Source organism: Centruroides sculpturatus, unplaced genomic scaffold (assembly GCF_000671375.1).
Source record: "Centruroides sculpturatus isolate CEXI.00-Female unplaced genomic scaffold, Cexi_2.0 scaffold1477, whole genome shotgun sequence".
NCBI lineage: Eukaryota > Metazoa > Arthropoda > Arachnida > Scorpiones > Buthidae > Centruroides > Centruroides sculpturatus.
Window position 1 is genome coordinate 34,086 of NW_019385633.1, and position 18,926 is coordinate 53,011.

Below are 18,926 nucleotides of genomic sequence, written 5' to 3' on the forward strand. Positions count from 1 at the left end.
AATTTATGCCGAATTTAGCGTTGGAAGTTCTAGGTACCACTGTAATTAAGTAAAAGTGTATTGATGTAATTAATTATGTCAAGCTTTGCCTCCCGAAAAATTTTCTGCGGACTCTTACAACAGTATCATAAAGTGCGTTTTTGCTTTCGTCACGTAAACTTAAGCTACCGTTAGGTTTACTACACTCGAACTGTAACTAACGGGCCCGGTGCTGGCTGGAAAAGAGAAAAATAGCAGTCGGAAGTCTTTTACTTCGCTCCTAAAGCGCCTCTCTATGATTTATTCCCGGCTACCGGGCTGCTTTCAAATAAAGTATTCGTACGCGCGGTGCTCGTACCCAAAACACAAAAACAAGCGAATTTCTAGATTATCCGGAATTTCGTCCGCGAAAGCCCGGATCCATCGAGATCGGATAATCGAGTTTTCGCCTCGTCTGTCGGGGATGCCAAACGACTCGGTATCTATTTCGCTAAGGGGTTTCGAGGATTTACGTAGTGTGACGTAAGTGGCCTTTTTCCGGTCCGAAAGCCAGACGGATCGGTAAATTCCGTTCGGGTGGAGAACCGAATGTTTCGTCCGACGCGAAAGTTATGGACTGAGACCGATCACCTTGAGCAGATTTACTGGAGACCGTTTATTAATATCGGAAAGCTTAATGATCGACGAGCAGGGTGGCGGGGAAGGAGGGGTGGAATCGGACTAGCGGGTGGGGGACGCGTCCTCAATAGTCCGCCACCATTCCTCCGCGCATCCAATTCTCGGCCGACGGCTCCCGCATCTGTCTCATCCGTCCGTCCTGCAAGAAAGATACCGGTCAGGGGTCGTCTCGGCACTTCCGCCCCCCGTCCTCACTCACCGTTCTTTCGTCCGCTGCCGCATCCGCGTACATTTCCGGCGGAGCCGGACGCCAGGGCTCCACCGATCGGTCCGGGTCCTGGATGGGGCGGTGCCTGGAGGAAAACGGACGAAGTCAATCCAAAGTAGAAAGAGACCTCTAGCGGAGGAAAATCGGCGGTACTTACCTGGAGATTTCTCTGGGGTACGGTAGGGATCTTTTGGCGCTTATCCCTCGGCACAAAGGTGCGAAGACGAATTTTCTGGAATAGAAAGAGAGTTAATCGTCGTCTAATATAGAGTACGCGCGCGTTTCTGCCACGGCCCGGCTAAGCTTCGACGTTTTCTTCTAACAAACTGGACTTACGAATAGAAAATTCTGCGCACCGTGGGTTACAACGCCGAAAAATTCGGAATCCGACTGTCGAAAATAAAACGTTTGTCCGTGTTTCGTTTACGGTCTACGCACAAAATATTGCAGTTAATATAAACTAGGATTAAAATAAACATTTATTTCTCGAAAATCAAGAACAAAACAGCGGCGTTTGTAAAATAAATTAAGAACCCAGTGCGGTTAGAATAAAATAGATAAGAAAAATTTAGTCCATCCGCTCTGTAGCGTCATAATTTGCTCGTCCGTTATCTATTAAATTCATTGTAGTCGGTTTATCGCGTAAAAACGCGGTTCCTGGTATGGCTTGTCGGGTTCACCGAGTCCCGCAGATAGCGAACCGGACAGGTTACACATTTTATTTAACTTTAAAGGAAAAACCAAAGAAAGGACGTACTGTACGGAAGATCTCTCCTTCTCCACTTCTCTCTGTCTAGACCATAAAAACAACTCAACTGTATTTTATTTAAAATGTTACAGTAACAAAATGCCGGCCATATTTAGCCGTTTTTAACTTTTTTCGCTTGACGGGCGCAAAGAGGACCTCTTCGGGCAGCCCATTACGGGTCGGGCCCAGCCGGTAACGGAGAGACGAAAGAAATTTTTTTTTTTTGAAAATGAATGGTAAAACAGATTTCACATCCTGGCGCCGCGGCGCAAGAATTTCTTTCTATTATTTAAATATCTGTGAAAAAATAATAGAAGAATAGGTCGCAGTGTAATTACGCTGGAAATCGTTTAGAATAAAAACGGGAGCGGCGAGCAGACAGCGCGTTTAGGCAAATCGAACGTCGACGCGTATTAAAAATCACTTCCGTTCGTCGCATCGATCCGCTCGGCCGTTTCAAATTATCTGAATAATTCGTTGGAAATAAAGCGACGAGTTCGGACGCTCCACACCTCTTCGCCTTTCCATTATTTGTTACAATTTACGTTCTCTATTTTAAAATGTCGCCACGTATGCACCGATCTGCCAGAGACGACTTTACGTAGCAACTAACGTTTCCGGTCCCGGACTCTGGCTTTTAAATTTTACATTTACGCGGCGGAGACAGGATATTTAAACGTTATAGTCCACCGGATATTCGACGTAAGAGTGGCAAAATCGTAGGATCGCGCGCGTAATTTTCAGTCGCGATTTTTCGCCAAAGGATGGACGGGCCCGTCTAATCGCGAATCCATTGGCCGAGTCGCGGGCGAGGTTGCCGAAAATGCCGCGTTTCCTCCGAATATCCGAAGAATCGCGCCGTGGCCCGGCCCGGAAACGAGGGCTCGGCGTATTGTATAAAAACGCCTAAGCGACGGGACGATGCGGGTAATTATCGATCGATTTTCACTGGAGACGGGGGAGAAGCCGAAGAGGAAGAGAAGGAAAAAGCGCCAGTTTATTTGTTTATTTATCCGAAACGTTCGACGTATTATTAACCACTTTGGCTGCTCTGGGTGTTCCGAATAAACAAACGAATTGGTTTATATATCGATCTCGTCGATAAGAACCGACTAATTATTTAAATCATTAGCGAAGTTCTAAGTGGCGGGTATCCGCGCACTCTTTAATTACAATTAACGAAGCCAATCGCCGAGACTTAAGGGACATTCTCGAACGGACGAGTCGAAAACCATTCGAAGGAGTATACGTAATATCGGACACGCGTTGCCGGCGTAGACTACTACGTAGCCAAGCGAACGGAGACTGGGTTCACTCCGATAGAGGCACGATACCAAAGTCGAGCGTTTACTTTATTCTAAGTACAGAAATTATCCGCCGTATACGATTTTATCGTATAAGCGATTTAATGTCGCGGCCGGGACCGACGATAATTCGAGTTGGTTTCTGTTGCCACGCTCCTACTTTTATCACTTTTTAAATTAAATTTGATTATTTTTCGATCGGTGTTACCTGGCCCGGACCGCACCACCCCGTTTCGTAACCGAAGACCGTCTGGCGAAATGCGGAGGGTGGATAAATCTTCCGTTATTTCTTCGTCGATAAAGGAAGATTTCGCGGATAAAGAATAACAAATAATTAGCCAAGGAATATTTTAAGTTATGTTTAATTTTAAAATATTAAGCGTCTTTTTAAATCGTCGCGGCCGAAGGACCCGCGATATCGCGACTTAAACTGGCGAGTGTTGTTGTTCGGTATCGATTTCTTCTCTTTCGGTGTATTAAAAATGTAAGGAATACACGAGGCACCTTCCTTTGACTTATTTACCCTCGATCTTCCGTCCGTTTTAAGTTCGTTTCGAAGGAAGCGGGTAATTCGTTACTCCAAAAATTCGATTTCCAATCCAAATGTTTCGTAGAAAGTAAACAGATATTTCTTTATTTATCGAACGCTAAATGAATAATTCCTTATTTTTCCATAATATTTGCCGAGATCTTAACAATCAAAACACTTTTTACCCAATTAAATTTCGAAAATATGTAAAGAGAAAAACAAACGAAGGTTGTTTACTTACTTCGGATACGGCACTGTACATAATAAGGTATTATAAATAGAACGATATCCATCCAATTGCGCGTTAACGCGTAACGAGTCTCGAGAAAGTTTCGAACGGCAAAATCTCGCCAAACGATCGTTCCCCGGTGAAGTTTGTCCTTTTATTTTTCGCCTTCTTCGTTTTCGAAGGTAGAAACAAACATTAAATCCACCAAAATATTATTTTAAGCTGGATCTAACCGTTTACAATTTGTATCTTTTCCTTCGTTTCTCAATTGGCGCAATATCCAGAGCCGACTCGTCTCGTTATAACGCGTTATTTTCGTTTGGCCAGTACAATTCTTTAAACGGGACCTGGCGGAATGCCGTTTACCACGCGATTAATAATGTAAATCGTTTGGAAATATCGTTTTCCCTCGTCTTCCGGATATTTTTAACGCGACGGGATTCCATCCCGGCATTCGTCGATGCAATTTCGCGGTGACGGACGGTGTCGTAATATATTAATGAGGCGTAAAAGTTGTCGGTCGAGTATGTTTCCCGAGTACATACGCGTCAAAAATATCCACTAATGGCCGCGCCGCTTAAATCAATATAACGCTCGGATGAATAGAACATGATCATAAATACTGCAAAATCTGGATACAAAAGTTCTCCATAAATGCCATTTAACCCAATATTTTTGGAGAAGGAAAGATGGATTCTCCTTCCCCATCTGGCAATCTCCGATAGATACTCCTCTGGTAGAAAGGGGTTTTTTTGTAGGATACAATCTTTCCCCGATGGAAACCTCTCTCGTAGGAGGCCATCTTCTTCCGTAAGATGGAATTTTTCCTAAATTCCCAGTGTCGATATTAAATTAATTAAATTTTGGCCAAAAACCGCATTTTCCGTCGGAAGGATCCTCCGAGTTAACTGCAATAGAGGCGAATTTCGGTAATTCGTTGCCACAAAAATCGGCGTAAAAAAAATGGAAATTTAACTGGAAAACACCTCATTCTACTTTATTATTTTAAACTAAATTAAAAAATACTATAATTACTTTAATTTATTAATTACGTATCGGGGAAAGAATCCAAAAAGTAGAGATTAAATCGAGGCTTTCGGCGGACGAAATACGAAAAGAAAATGAATTTACATGGGTTAAATTAAAGAAACGTTGATAAATTTGTATTAATTTTCGACGTAACGCCATGTGAAAACGTTTTGTTGACTTAACCTAACTAATTGCCGTAATTAAGGGCAATAAAACGGTATAATGTCAAAGTTCATCCCGCCAGGATCTCCTATTCCTCGCCAAGATAATTGGATGTCGAATGACGATAAAAACGCTTCTTTCGTCGTCTTCTCTACGGTTGTTTTAAGTAAAAGTTTTGTAAAGTGAGGCGATAAAATTTGTCATCGATTTATTAAACGAAGAGACGGAAGAGGAGAATAGAATCGGCATTTATAAAATGGAAATCCCCTCCGTATCGAGTTTGGAAACATTTTTCAGAAATAACTACGCTCAAACCTGGATTTAGACACTAAATAGCCAGTGGACAAAAATTATGGTAGGCGTAGTAACGAAATCTACGTACGAGGAAGCCGCAAAGAGCGTAAAGTTTAAACGTCCGAAGGGAGCGCCCGACATCGAACGCGTTAACACGTATTTATATGCGCATGTAGTCGACTAATAAGTAACTAAGGCCGAGCCATCCTTTGCTTATGCATGAAGATTTCGAATCCTCCGAGAATCCTTTCTATACGATATATTATATTAAAATCGGTACGTCCTCTTTCTTCCTTCCGATAAAATTAGATAATCCTCGCATTTGGAAAAAGTTCTTTCGCCCGAGACTCTGTAGGCTGGTCGACAATTGTTTTTATAGACGTTTTATTATTAATTCTACTAAAATATTAAGCTCGTGTAACGTAAAGAGAGGTCTCGTCCCTTACCCGCGACAGAGAAGCGCATACATAATGCACGTTGCGCATTATTTACCATTGCAAACGGGTTTCCGACGCTTTCGGTCTTCGCCTATCGACTGACAAAACGAAGCTGTAAATTAGTCAAAGTGTCTTCTACTTTATCGACTACACCAGTCCGTTCTGTAGTATACCGGAAGAAAATTCCAGAAACACTTTATTATAGATTTACGAGTAAACTAAAACGAATATTTTCTTCTTTCTTCCATCGCCTCGTAGCGTTAACGTTGGTGTTTACGAACGACTTTGTGTGAAATGCCGATAAACTAGGAAAAGATTTCGAGTTTTATTTCCTGGTAAATTAATTCTTTTAGGTGTAAATTTCTAATTCCTCTTCGCCCCACGGTGGATTCTTCCTTTCGCTTAATGTATGGCGTGGACCAGGAACACTAAAAGACGGGACGAGGAATCTTCCGGCCAAGGAATGTGGCCGTAGACTCGACACCACTTATTTCTTTTCGATTTTAATTTAATTAACACTGGCTCGACATAAAAACCGCTTAGGTAAGTGTTCCGTTCGTTCGTACGTCTTCTAAAGAGCTGGCCAATCCCGAGTTAACTAGGAGCGGGTTGCGAAGAAGGAGAAAGGAAAGGAGCGAAAGAAAAAAAAAGGAAAGAGCCAGGAGTGGAAGATGAGAACGTAAATACGTTGTTTCTCATTTATTTATTTCCAATCGCGCGTAATATTAAAAATATACGCAAATTCGAGAGAGAACATCCATAAAACATCACCAAAACTACCGGTCGGACACATCGACCCTCGGGCACTCTTTTTTAATACGAGAGAAAAATTGATCGATGTTTTCGAAATACTTTTCTATACACTGAAATTAAAAATTTCCGCGGGTAGAATATTTGAATTTCTTAATTATTTGTTTATTTTGCGCCTCTTTCTTCGCCCGCCCTCTCTCGTTTCCGGTTCTTCCGGCTCGAAAATAAATCGAGAAGAGAGTAAAATTACGGAAAGTGTGGTCCAAGTCTCTTCTAAATCTGTCATTCTCTTCATTATTTATCCTCGATTCAAACCGTTGGAGCGTCAAAAAGTCTTATTAATTATTCGAGACAAATGGAAGAACAGAAGACCTCTTCCGTCCCTATCTACCCACCACGCATTAATTATCCATTCGCACTTACAAAAAATTAATTAATTATAGAGAACACCGGTAAAGTAGTTACACGCGGGGGGGGGAGAATTGTAAGTTTTCTCCTAGTATGTGGGGGGAGGGAGAGCGTCGACGGGAGGCTAAACATCCCGACTATCGATCTAATGGCAACGAATCTGGGTCTTGGGAGTGTCGACAACTTCCAAATATATTGTGTCAATCGTGTCTTTTTACCGCGTGGATCGGCGAGAAAAACGACACAATACGCTCTGGCAGAAGTTTATTTACGGAGTGTCCAGCGGCGCGAAGTCTGGCTTTTGTGTATAAACCGAAGAAGTTTAGCCATGTTTAATTTGCGGGAAGGCCAAGCCCAGTCGAAAACACGGAAATTTTTCCGTACACAAAACTCTTTCGGCGCAATATCTGTGGATAGAGAAAGAAGTCGCCCCTTCGAGAATAAAAGGAGCGACTTCTTCCACCGGCTTCTCTTTAAATCGACTGTAAATTCTTAAATGTCACTCCGAAGTCCTAACACAAATTCTATTATTCCAAGTAGGTAAACGCTTCTTATAGGAGCGACGTTCGGTTAATCCGGCGAGTGACGCAATTTATATTTCTTCACATTTCTCCTCCCACGTAACGAAAGTAACGAACATTCAATATTTCTTCTATAATAACCGGTTATTTTCTTCGTTTTATATAATAACTTTCCATTCTTCTGTTTACGAAATGCGTTAATTGTCTTTAAAGGACGTATCTAAATTTAGTTTCTACAATTAACGGAGCGGCTACTTTAAAGTACAGATCGGGCCAGAAGTCGGTCGACCGCCGTAAATACTAAATCGCCATTAAATATTCCCGTACAGACCGTAAATTTTTAAATCCGTTCCCACCCAATTAATCGTTCGAATGTAAGGAAAAAGTGACGACAAATAGGGAATTTTTCGAATCAAAGTTTTAAACGGTAATTACATTAAACTGGAAGAAAGGCGGCATTTATTACAGACTTAATACTCGGACTATCGACGTTGCCGAAAACAATCGATAAATATTCGGCAAACATTTGTAATTCTGTCAACAATTCTGTATATTTAATGGCTTCGGGAGAAAGAGAGGCGATTACTGGCAATTTCCATTTTTATTTTTTTATTTGTAAACATTTCGAATGCCAAAACACCGGATTCCCTCGGCCCCCCGTCTCGTGTGATAAACAATCGCGTAATCACTAGCGAAATTAGCAATCGCTTCCATCGATATCCGACGAATCGCCATCCGTCGACGTAATCGGATCGTTTATCCGGTTAAATTCGAACTAATTTAAAGGATAAAGGTGGTAAAATTAGTTTATAAAAGTGTTTCCCGGCCGACATTCTTCCACCGCGGCCTACGCCAGAAGTCGAAAATGCCGGAGATGGAACGAGATAGAATGCGGTCCCCTCCCGGAATACGTAATGGGAGATAGTTCGAGTCCGTTTCCGGATGGTTTAAAAACAATTTATGACGAAATTACGGACGCTTCGGCCTTTATTAGTAAGTCGGCGGAATGTACGGAAGCGTCCGACCTCCTATAGATTACGAATAAAGTATCAAATATTAATGTCCGAGTCGGAAGTAGGTCTGGCAGTTAATTGGGACGTTGGATAAAATATTCAGAATATTTTAAGTAGGAGAAAAGCTTTAGATTGGTCGAGAAACTTCCTTCCCGAGAGCCTCTATTCTCGGGGATACGAGTCGAGAGATCCTAACCCCTTATTCTCGAAGGCGAAGGCTTGGTGCATTCGTAGGCGAGTAACGGCCATTTACTGGGTCGTATTTAACCCCCGTTTACCGTTTCTCGCATTTAACCGTGCACCGAGTAAAGCGGCGGTCGGCTTACGTCACGCGCCTCGACTCTAGCCGATTTAACTAGTTACGAACATTTTGCTTAATGCATTAAATCGGTATTCATTAATACATTTACGAGTAGGGATCGAAGGAGAAAGTGTTCCAATTAATCGAGCAATTACGGAAAATGATATAACCAGGGAAAGACCGGTGGAAAAGGAAAGAAATAAATGGCGTTTTACTCGACAAAACCGGTCATAAATTAGTGTTCGATGCCGGTGTTAGGTAAGATTTTCATCGTCACGCGTCTACCAATAGGTACCGCCTACGTGGAAGTATTGCCCGGGCCAATATCTGCTCCGGGCGAAATTGGTGGAGCGTTCGAAAATTCGGAAGAGAAAGTCTGGAAACGTATTTATTGCATTCCGGAATCCGGATACAATCCGAACGGAAACGCGCGAGGGATGTCGACGCCTCTCGCCTCCAAATGCCGGGCCAAATTGTTCCTACTCCCAAAATTATATCGAGAACGCGGAATAAATAATAAAATAGTAAACGCGTAATTGGAATTAGAAGCCAGAAAAAGTGGCAAAATTACTAAGTTTTATTTGCCAGCCGTAAATTTCTTACGTAAAACGATGGAAAAACTATATTTAATACGCCAACGAATTCGATTCATCGACGCTATTTAAACAGAGGGCCCGTTACAAATTATTGGCTTCCTTCCGTTTATTGCGTATTATTACTACTAGAGATTTAAAAGAGTAAAGATGCCAAACGCGGGAAGGAAGGGTCGATTTAGAACCGGCGAAACGTCTTCCGTCCAAGGAGAGGTTAAGCGCTTCCCGGCCATATTTTTTGGCACCCTTGGCTTTCCGCGTCTAAACGCAAAAATAAGACTCCGGTTCGAACCCGCGTTAAGCCAAGAGCCAGACGATCTAACGGACTAATTAAAATACGCACCCTTTTAAGTCGGTTAACCGAGGTTTTAGGAGAAAGGCGTGGTAAAGATCGAAACGAAGAATACAAATTTGTAAATTATAAAGTAAAAGGCAAAAGGAAGAAACCGATCGAAACAATTAACTAAATTAAGCTTTATTATTATTTTTTCTGAAGATTTCCCGGAAAACAATCGAAGCGGCGGAAGATTCGTTTTCCTTTTTGTCCCCCGTTTTATCGACTCTTTCTAAACCCTAATGATTACGTTACGCCACTCGATCCTATTTGTCGTCGGTGAAGCTCACCACCCGTAAAATGCCGCCGTCCACGCCAGTACACGTTTCTGTATCGTTTTCGGATGGCGGGTTAAGTAATTCACCTTTATTTTAGTTGTCTCCGATTAATAACGGCCGAGTCGTCGATTACTAATCGACGGTTTACCTATTCCGATTGGAACGACCCGCCAGCTTCTTGGCCGGAAAGACGAAGAAGACGGGTGAAACCTCGAAGAGCGGAAGATAAGAAAGGAACTTCCGAGGTTCCTATCCGAAAACTGCCAAGAAGCTATCGGGTTTCTTTTATTGTTTTTCGTTCTCCAAAGTTCTCGCAGCCGTCGCCTAAAACGCCCCTCTTACAAATACGATACAACGGAATAAATGCAGTATGTTATTGTTAACGAGGTTCTCGCATTTATACTTCTTTCCGGGTCCCCGAAGAGCTCCACGCCTAGGCCCTCTATAAAGAGATTTTATGTAACTCCTATTATCCATTTAATATACGGCTTTATCCTACCAATAAGGTACAATTTCGATTATTCCACGTTTCGTTTCTACCCAGTCCGACAGCCTACAAATGAGGCGGGATCCGCGCTGTCGACGGCGCATTTTTATTAATGATAAGCCAAAATCGAATACGATGTTCTGTAAATCTATTCATTTTCGCCTGTTCCGCACGGGCGGACAACCGGACTTATCCGATAAATTATTATAATTCGATAGGAGAATGGTAATATGTTTCTAAAAGGTGTATTGTCGAATGGTGCCTGCGTTAACGCCTCAACCACGCCATTCTAACACATGCGGTGCGTAGGAGCGACGAGTAAATTTCAGCACGCGATTGTTTGAGGTATTCTGGCAGACCCTTGGAAGTAGGGATCCTTACTAAAAACTTTGAGAGACCCTCTCTAGCCAGGGATTTATTCGGAAACGGATCGAAGGGCTTCTCGGAATTCTCTATCGAAGAGGCCCCAAATTGTTCCGCGAATCTATAGCGGCCACGTATAATTATTCGGCTCTAAACTCCTTAAAGCTTCCAAATGTTCTATTTGGGGTTCCCGATTCTTTAAATCCGCCCCTCCGAGTAAGCTAATTAAAAGTAAGAAAACGAGAAAGTAGATAGCAAAATCATTTAGAAAATATAAAATATTAGAACTTAGAGTGGCTTAAAAGTCGGTTAATCCGTCTTATTAAATCGTCGTCTAGTGGGGATGAAAATGTCGAGAATTACGGAAGAGTGGCCAGGATCGAATTATGTCTACGAAAGATTAGAAGGTCCCGGAGCTGCGAGATCTCTTTTGCGTTTAACACTTCGTAAACAATCGATATTATAATTAAATCCGGGACCGGTTCTAACTGTAACGCGTGTCGTCACACAGCCATTAAGTGTCCAGATGTTCCGTTACCGAACATTACCAAACCGTTGCGTATTATATCCTAAATACGAAATTTCGCGCAAATGAACATTCGGTACGGGAGAACTAGTTACGTGTCACCAATACATTCTTGTATTAGTGACGATATTCCCATTTATATTTAAATTTTGTTATAATACGCGAAGACAAAGCAGTTACCAGCACTAACCGGCAATTCCGAAATCACGTGATACGTTATTTATGATTTCGGAATCATAAATAACGTAATTGCCGTTACCCCATAACGTTAACGTTACCCCATTCGTATCTTATAATTAACCAAATAACGTTACCCCATTCGTATCTTTCCGGGCATCGGAACTGGCTAGAAGACACCCGAAACCAGCGCGTTATCGCCAGCCTTCGATTCCGCCAGTAAACCATGTATTATTCACGGACCTGTAACGAAAGTTTCACCCCACTCTAACGCGTAATTCGATTGGCCCGCTCGAAATTCGGAAAAATGAAATACGGCTCCGCCTTTTCTGGATCGGAACCCTCCCGAATTTCGGGTAGGGTCTACCTCTTCCGCCCGCGCCACGCCGCGGGTGACGATGAATGTTTGATGGAGACCGGAGTTAAGTGGTTGTCTCTTGTATTATTCATCCTCTCCCACTCGCTTATGTTTTCTGTCGCTTACTCCCGTCTTCTTCTTCCCTCCCCCTGTCCGAAGGATGCCAGAAAGTATCTTAGCACCCACCACCGGCGTTAATTACGCGCCGTCGAATGGGATCTACCTTTAATGAAAACGAATGACCCGGGTTGAGTGATTTTCAAAAAAAGGGGGCTCTTTATTAACGAAGGAGGATTTACATTCTGCCACCTCCCCGCGTTTCTCGGGAGTTTTGTCTTAATAGTTGGATCGAAAGCGAAAGTATCTTTTTTTGAAACCTAACCGCTTTAGCGCCTTCGAAAATCTTTGGCATCCGAGGGTCAAAGGTGAACTGTGGAAAGGACGAGCGTTGTTTTCTGTTTAAAGAGAAAGATGTGGCAGAACGGGGTCCTTGGTAAATCCTTTAATCCATAGACACGTGTTTCTCGTTTAGGGCCTTGTATTCTTAAGTTCATTTCTACGCGGTGCCCTACTTTAGACCCGCTTCTTTCGCCGATGAATTTAACAAAAAAGAATTACGAAATACCTCCACGTAGTGTTGGGGTATAGGTTTTAATTCTGACAAACGCGTGTAATTTTTACTACAATATGAGAAAGAGAACTGGCGCGAAACTGCCCAAGTTATTTAAATTTGCATATTAATTCCTCAATTACTAACAGCACTTTAAAGTTTCGTCTGTGTAATTATAGTCCGCAAGTAAAATACGGTACTGTACAACGCGTGTATGTATTTTACTCACGATTGCTTATAAACACGAGACGGCGCTCTTCTAATAGACCCTTAATTGCGAATGTGAAGGAATTGAATTACGGTAGTGAAGAAGAGCGAACTTTTCAAACATCCCCAAATATTTTCCGGTGTTAAAAGTCCAAATTTCAACTCGGAGAACAGTGATTTTCAGTTCGAAAGGTGCCGTCGTAGTTCTTTCTTTTGAGGGCGCGCATCGAACGGTCCGTAATGACGGAGCGCGAGGGTGGAAAAGGAGCGGAACGTGACTTACCTGCAGTCGAGAGCGTGCACGGTGACGACGTAACAGAGCAGCAAGCACATCCGCCCGGTCCACCTCATGTCTAGGCTGCAAAGACAAAGGCCCTTTTATACGTTTCTATCTCTTCCAGGCCCGCGTGATGGGGCGGGCCCGACGCGCGTAGCTCGGGTTTCCGACGGGGAGGCCCGCCGCAGAATTTTAATTAAAGACGATCTCCTCACTCTTCGGCGCCTCTTCTTTATTAACCGGCTTTTGTTTCCGGATTTGCGTCTAAATTACGATAAATGGACGTTCTTTGTCTTGCCAACGACGTCGGATTACCGCGCCTCACTCCTCCCCTCACTCCGTTCGTTATTAAAAGTCGTTTCGGCCCAGCGGGCCCCCGCCACGCGCGAACCCTCGGATGTACTCTCCACTTTCCCCCAAAAGACTGGCGTCTGCTAAGAAAAAAGGGCCTCTTCTTTAGACCAGGCCCTTTCGTCCGATGGGGACAAAAGACAGGGATTAACCCGACTTCCATTTATCATCTCCGTCGGAATTAATCGACCTCTTTCGTCGAATCCGAAGAGACTGGTTTTTATTTCGTTTCGGCGCTCCCCCTCCGCAAAATACACTCGACCCTTGCTGGAAAGAACACAAACGAGACCCTCTCCATTTTTGTCTTTGGAGCCGATCCGCCTGTCCCAGGCCTCCCGATTCCGCCCACTTCTTTAACGCGGGGTCGCGTAAAAGGAGTGATTCCCAATTATTCGGAAAAATGAATTCCCAGAGACAAACACAGAGTATTTATGTCGAAATTACAAGAAAAATAACCGCTTTGTCTCTAATTGCGTCTCTGTTCTTCATCTTCTCTCGGATGCCCCCGAGTAGAGTCGAAAGAAGACGTTGACTTTTTAATCTCCGTTTTTCCAATTAAACGGAAGGGGTCGTCCGCTTCTTAATCGGGCCCTTTCCGATTTACAACTCCCATCTGTTTCCCTCCCGGGGAGAAGGAAAGGGGAGGGCCATTACCGACTTCCATTCGTCCGATTGAATGAGACGGAAATTCGTTTCCAGTAATAATCGAGAGCCGCGGGTGATGATGTCACCGGAAAGACCGCTTCCTTCCCCTTCCGGTACGTCACTCGTACGCGTCCGATTGGGCGGGGGCCGCCACCCCGTCGTAAAATGACTAAACGAGAAGCCGGGATTATCTTCGAAATCTTTCTTAGGGAGATCCCGGCGGCAAAGGGTGGGGTTCGAATTCGAAGACGGTTAAAATCTCCCCCCCCCTCTCGTCATTCCGATTCGTCCTAATTGAAGTCCGAACGGGGATTAATGCGTGCGCCTCTTTGTGTGTTTGGGAATTTATCGTCCCGATAAACAGGCTTCGAAAATATATTTGTTTATCTTTTGCAATCGATGCGGCTCTGCCGTTAGTTGCAGTTTCTAATGTCTTTCTAAGTCTCCTACGGATCTCCAACCAAAGGATGAGGACGAAGGGATCCGAGTTCGAATCTCGTCCCAACTAACGCCATTTCCCGCGAATGTGTTAGGAGTTTCGTCCCCATTTATTCATCAGTTTCTTCAGAAACATGGCGAAACACCGCAAGTAGCACATCCAATCATCGGATGGATCGAAACGAACTTCCAAAGAACCTATCTTAAGAATTCGTTAGTCGATTTCTTCGACGTTAATCGTAATCGGGGCCCGTGTTCCTCTACAGTACACTCTTACTAAAGGGGAATACATCCCGCACGTCTTGTCTCTCGGATTTTCCTAACGTTCTTTAAAGATTACCTTTCGGATTCGATTTCTATGCGATCCACGTAAGAGGAGTGGGTTCGAACCCTCATCCGTAACTCGTATTTACCATTCCTGACAGCGTTTCGCGTGTTCGTAGCGAAACTATTAACACAGTTGGCTTTGATTCGGTGTAGAAGTAACTTCGAACGGAGAAGAGTCGGAGTTTTCGGCAGAATATAGGACGCGACCCTGAAACGAGACCCGCATGATACCCGCATGGTCGAACGTGTCGCGAGATCCACCCCCTTATAACGATTACAAATTCTTACCTGATTCCAAACGAAAGGTGAGTCCGGTATAGCGCGACTGGGCCGCTTCGACAGTATCGGGGTGGCACCCGCACTCTTTATATATATCTATATTCGGATCACGTGCGCCACGCGCTCCTCTGTCTATTGGAGTGCGCCCGTGACGTAACCGTCTTTAGCCTATCGATGTCCCATCTTTTTTATGTTAATTCGAGACCGTGAAGATTGCGTGAAGTGTACGCGCGGCGCCGATCGTAATAATTAATAATGTACGTGTAGGAGGAAGACTCGTTCTCGGTAATTCGGTAGGGGAACCTCTTCTCCGATTATCCACCCTTTCTCGCACTTTCCGTTTTACAGAAATATCCCCGCGTTTTATAGAAGGGGCGAAAATTAGCTATTACCGGATTAGAAGTTTGAAGAGAAAATTTTAGAAACTTTCAGAAAGGAAAAACAAAGCATTTTCGTAGCTCTCGATGCTCTTAAAGTGAGCGAAATTCGGAGGAAATAGAGGGGATGGATGATCGCACGCGCGCTCCACGTAACAAAGCATTCCGAGAGCAAATGGCAAATTTTGAAAGGTAGAAACTTAAAGCCACGTTCTTCACCTTTCAAACGATTTTGTAAACTTCCCGTCTTTACGCTTTATTTAACCATTGTTAAAGGTTACGAGTGCAACGTCGACGATTCTCCGCACGCGCATTTTGGTTTACGGGCAATTACGATGACGAAAATAGACGGGGAAAGATTAGAAATTAATTAGATTCCCAGGAAACTTGGTCCGTGACGAAGGGGGGTGACCGTTCTCAATATTCCAGGACACGGGTTCGAAGTGTCTCGTAGTTTACTCGCCTCGAGCGAGCGATTCCCTTATTCCGAGTCGTAAGTAAAAGGGTGACGTTTTAGGTACGACCAGACGGAAATGACGTCTGTGAATTTTCTTCGTTTTTATTAATGGAGAATCAAAATTTGCCGAAGTGGTTTGTGTTTTAAGTAGTAAAATGAAAAATAATCCAATAATTATTCATCCCGAATTAATAGCTAAAATGTATTTTCAGAGGATTACCGGGTTCAAAGGATTAACAGAACTTTTCTCTCGTTTCTAGTCAACAAAATTTCCTAACGACCGAGTAAACACCGTTTCTCGCTCGCCCGAACGCGTTACGCAACTTCCGGTTCCTTTCCAATTCCTCCCGGAAAGGGGAATGGGGGAAAGTCTTCTGTTGCGGAGGGTGGGAAAGGGGTGAGGAGGACCGTGGCGGTAGCCGTTTTGTCTCCTCGCTCTCGGCCCTTTCGACGCCCGCGGGTTTTAAAGAAAGAATCTATTAAAGGTAAAGTAAATCACGCAAACAATAACGGGACGGACGAGAGCCTATTTAATAAGCCGAAGCGGGAGGGAAACCAAACACTTAATCTTCCTTTTTTAAAAGTGAAAAATTGTTTAATATTGGGTCAGAGACGTAAACACGAGCGGCCAATATTCACACGCATTCATCATCTCGGCGTATAATTACCGCGCGCGGGAAGTGCCCGACGGTATTGTGACCGCATCTCCGCCTTATCTCCCTTCTCCACCCACTTCGATTTTCGCCCATGGGCTTCTCGTCGTCGACAATCGCGCTTCCTCCCTCGCTTTCTCGTCTCCCGGGTGCGCGAGGCACGAATTCGAATGAGTGTTTACTCGTATTCGATATTAAAAAACATCGAATTCCGAAAATTGGGCATTAATAAAATATGGCGGGCGAGTGCCAGCGCGGGTTGCGCTTTAATAATGCATTCGCTTCCATAAATCATTTCGCTTAAGTGCATCTCGCGTCCTTCTCGGACCGGAAGAGGAATCGCGAGTTCCCTCCCTAACACCCCGCTTGTCGTGACGTCACGGTTACTTTACCCCGGGCATTAATTTACTTTATCCTTAATTTATTTATGAAGTCCGAATCTGTATTCCGGTTTGAAATTCAATTACACTTTAATTTTTAGCTATTTGTTTACAAAGACTAACAAATTGAAAAAGAAGAGGAAAAAACAAGGTGGAGAGGGCATTTCCCAGCTCCCATCGACGAGAAACGCCTCGTTACTTATAGCAGAATCGAACAAAATGAAATTTCAATTATAAATTAGAGATCCGGACTCGAAGACACTAAAAACGGCCATTTCGGTAGTGAAAGGTGTGTATTTCGTTATAAACCCCTGCACAGTACGTATTTGACTCGACGCCTGTTTACGAGACACACTAATTGTAAAATCAAACGGCGAGGTTTGTGTAGGGAGAATAAAGGAAACAAGTCCGTCGATGACGTAACTAGTGTTTCCGTTGATCTCGTTAGGCTAACTTTGGAGCGAGTTATCGATCGTCCGGAGCGAGAAGCAACAGGCTTTGATCTCTGCGTTTCGCTAAAAGTAGCATTCTGATTAACCCGGAGGACGTAACACAAATAAAAAGACGAAACGTTTAATTGCGAATACTCAGCGCACCATCCACATGAGATAAATTGTGCAGACGATTCCTCCAGAAAACAAAATGACAAAGGTACTGCTCAGCAGCACGAATAGAGTCTGTTTGATTTCTGCCCATTTGATCAGCAGGGGCGAACATCCCTGTAAAGTGTAACGAAGTAAGCCAAAGCGGAAGAACGGCGGAATACCGAACACTTACGTAAATGTATATTTCTAATTTGAAGAAGACGTCTCTGTAAGGAGGCAATCCCGTGTTACACGCGTCGAAGTTATCTCTGACGCAACAACTAAGGGGTACTACCGCCGTGCCGTTTCTTCTTCTTTCTTCTCTCCACCACTTCGATCCCACCCAGTCCAGGTAGTCCCGTTCTCCGCAACATTCGAACTGAAATTGAAAAATCCGTGTCATTTTTCCCGGTTAATTCACCATCCGGCGCCATTTTTTCCCGACTAATTCGCTTCTCGACTTACGTTTCTTTGGGTCACGTCCATAGCTTTAGACGAGACTGTACTTTTTTCTTCGGAGTAATAGCGAGTTACCGTCGCTCTGGTGAAGTTTTTTATGTCACCTTCTAACTGAAACAAAGTACCGAGTTTGACATCCTCATTTTTCTCCTTATCTGGAGGAAAATAAAAGCTGAGGCCGTCTCGTAAGAGCTTTAGGACTTAACGATCTTGGAATATTTAGAATTTATTGTCAATTTTACCAATTATTGTCGCGACGAATAGCGGAAGGAGAACCCCGATTGCCGACGAAGTTTGCTTCTCCTCATACTCGCGCGTTACGAAGAGGGGCGGAATTTCACCGCTCGACGCATCGTAACACTAAGCAAAATGCTACTAACTTACTCATTACCGTAATATTTGCCACTAAAATTACTCACTGTTTTCTTCCAATCGAAGAGTAAAATCAACGTCAAAATCTGCAAAGCGATTATAAGAATGGAGGCGACGGTGTACTGTAAGAAACCGTATAAAATGTCCAGTTTTAAGAGTTTCGCCACTCGAATTTCGAATATTATACCCACCAAGCAGAGAGCGACGCGTTCGATATCCAAAGCGCCCCAGCAACCGATCACTCCGAAAAAAGTCACGAGAATGGAGCAGGACAGCAAGAGTACGAAAGAATGGCGATACGAAATGTTGTTCACCATAACTTCTATAATATCGTCGTCCGATTGTGTTAGGGCGTAGTAGAATAGAACCACGATGGAGACCGACTGCAAATAAGTAAATTTTTAAACCGTTCTCCGCCGTTACGTCTATAAATTCGAGTTACTCTTTCGTACCCAATTGACGGCGCTAAACAGAAACACGCAAATTCTCAAACATTGCGTTTGATTCACCATTATCGCTCCGAAATCGAGTTCGATCGATCGAAGTTTAACTCGTTTTAAAGTAAAGAACGGAATAAGAAATAAATTTTCAAATTTGCTTACGTCACGGGATAAGGCGGCCGCGGCCAACTATTTTAGATATCTATGAAAATATTTAAAAATTGTTTTCTCGCTAGTTTGCCTTATTTAATAAATTTAAATTATTCCTCGATTCGATCATTATAATAATTTAAATTGTAATTGAAAAGAATCGTTCGATCAAATCTCAAAGCTACGGAATATAAGGCGAAGAAGACAAAAGGGT

At 43.4% G+C, this 18,926-nt stretch overlaps 2 protein-coding genes across 3 annotated transcripts; both read right to left on the reverse strand.

The window, feature by feature from the left end:
* Window positions 1-595: 595 nt before the first annotated feature.
* Window positions 596-15,298, reverse strand: LOC111640762 (protein snet-1-like). Its single transcript, XM_023386815.1, has 5 exons — window positions 14,850-15,298; window positions 12,807-12,881; window positions 1,023-1,097; window positions 857-950; window positions 596-796 (listed from the first exon to the last, which is right to left on the reverse strand). The coding sequence occupies exons 2-5, from the start codon at window positions 12,872-12,874 to the stop codon at window positions 722-724; spliced, it is 312 nt and encodes a 103-aa protein (XP_023242583.1). The 5' UTR covers window positions 12,875-12,881; window positions 14,850-15,298; the 3' UTR covers window positions 596-721.
* Window positions 15,299-16,772: 1,474 nt separating this feature from the next.
* Window positions 16,773-18,709, reverse strand: LOC111640761 (tetraspanin-3-like). Of its 2 annotated transcripts, XM_023386814.1 has the most exons (6): window positions 18,575-18,709; window positions 18,314-18,505; window positions 18,170-18,244; window positions 17,757-17,861; window positions 17,485-17,670; window positions 16,773-17,426 (listed from the first exon to the last, which is right to left on the reverse strand). In XM_023386814.1, the coding sequence occupies exons 1-6, from the start codon at window positions 18,632-18,634 to the stop codon at window positions 17,295-17,297; spliced, it is 750 nt and encodes a 249-aa protein (XP_023242582.1). In that variant the 5' UTR covers window positions 18,635-18,709; the 3' UTR covers window positions 16,773-17,294. The 2 variants fall into 2 exon arrangements, with proteins under 2 accessions (XP_023242582.1, XP_023242581.1); XM_023386813.1 differs by having other exon boundaries at window positions 16,773-17,670.
* Window positions 18,710-18,926: the final 217 nt, after the last annotated feature.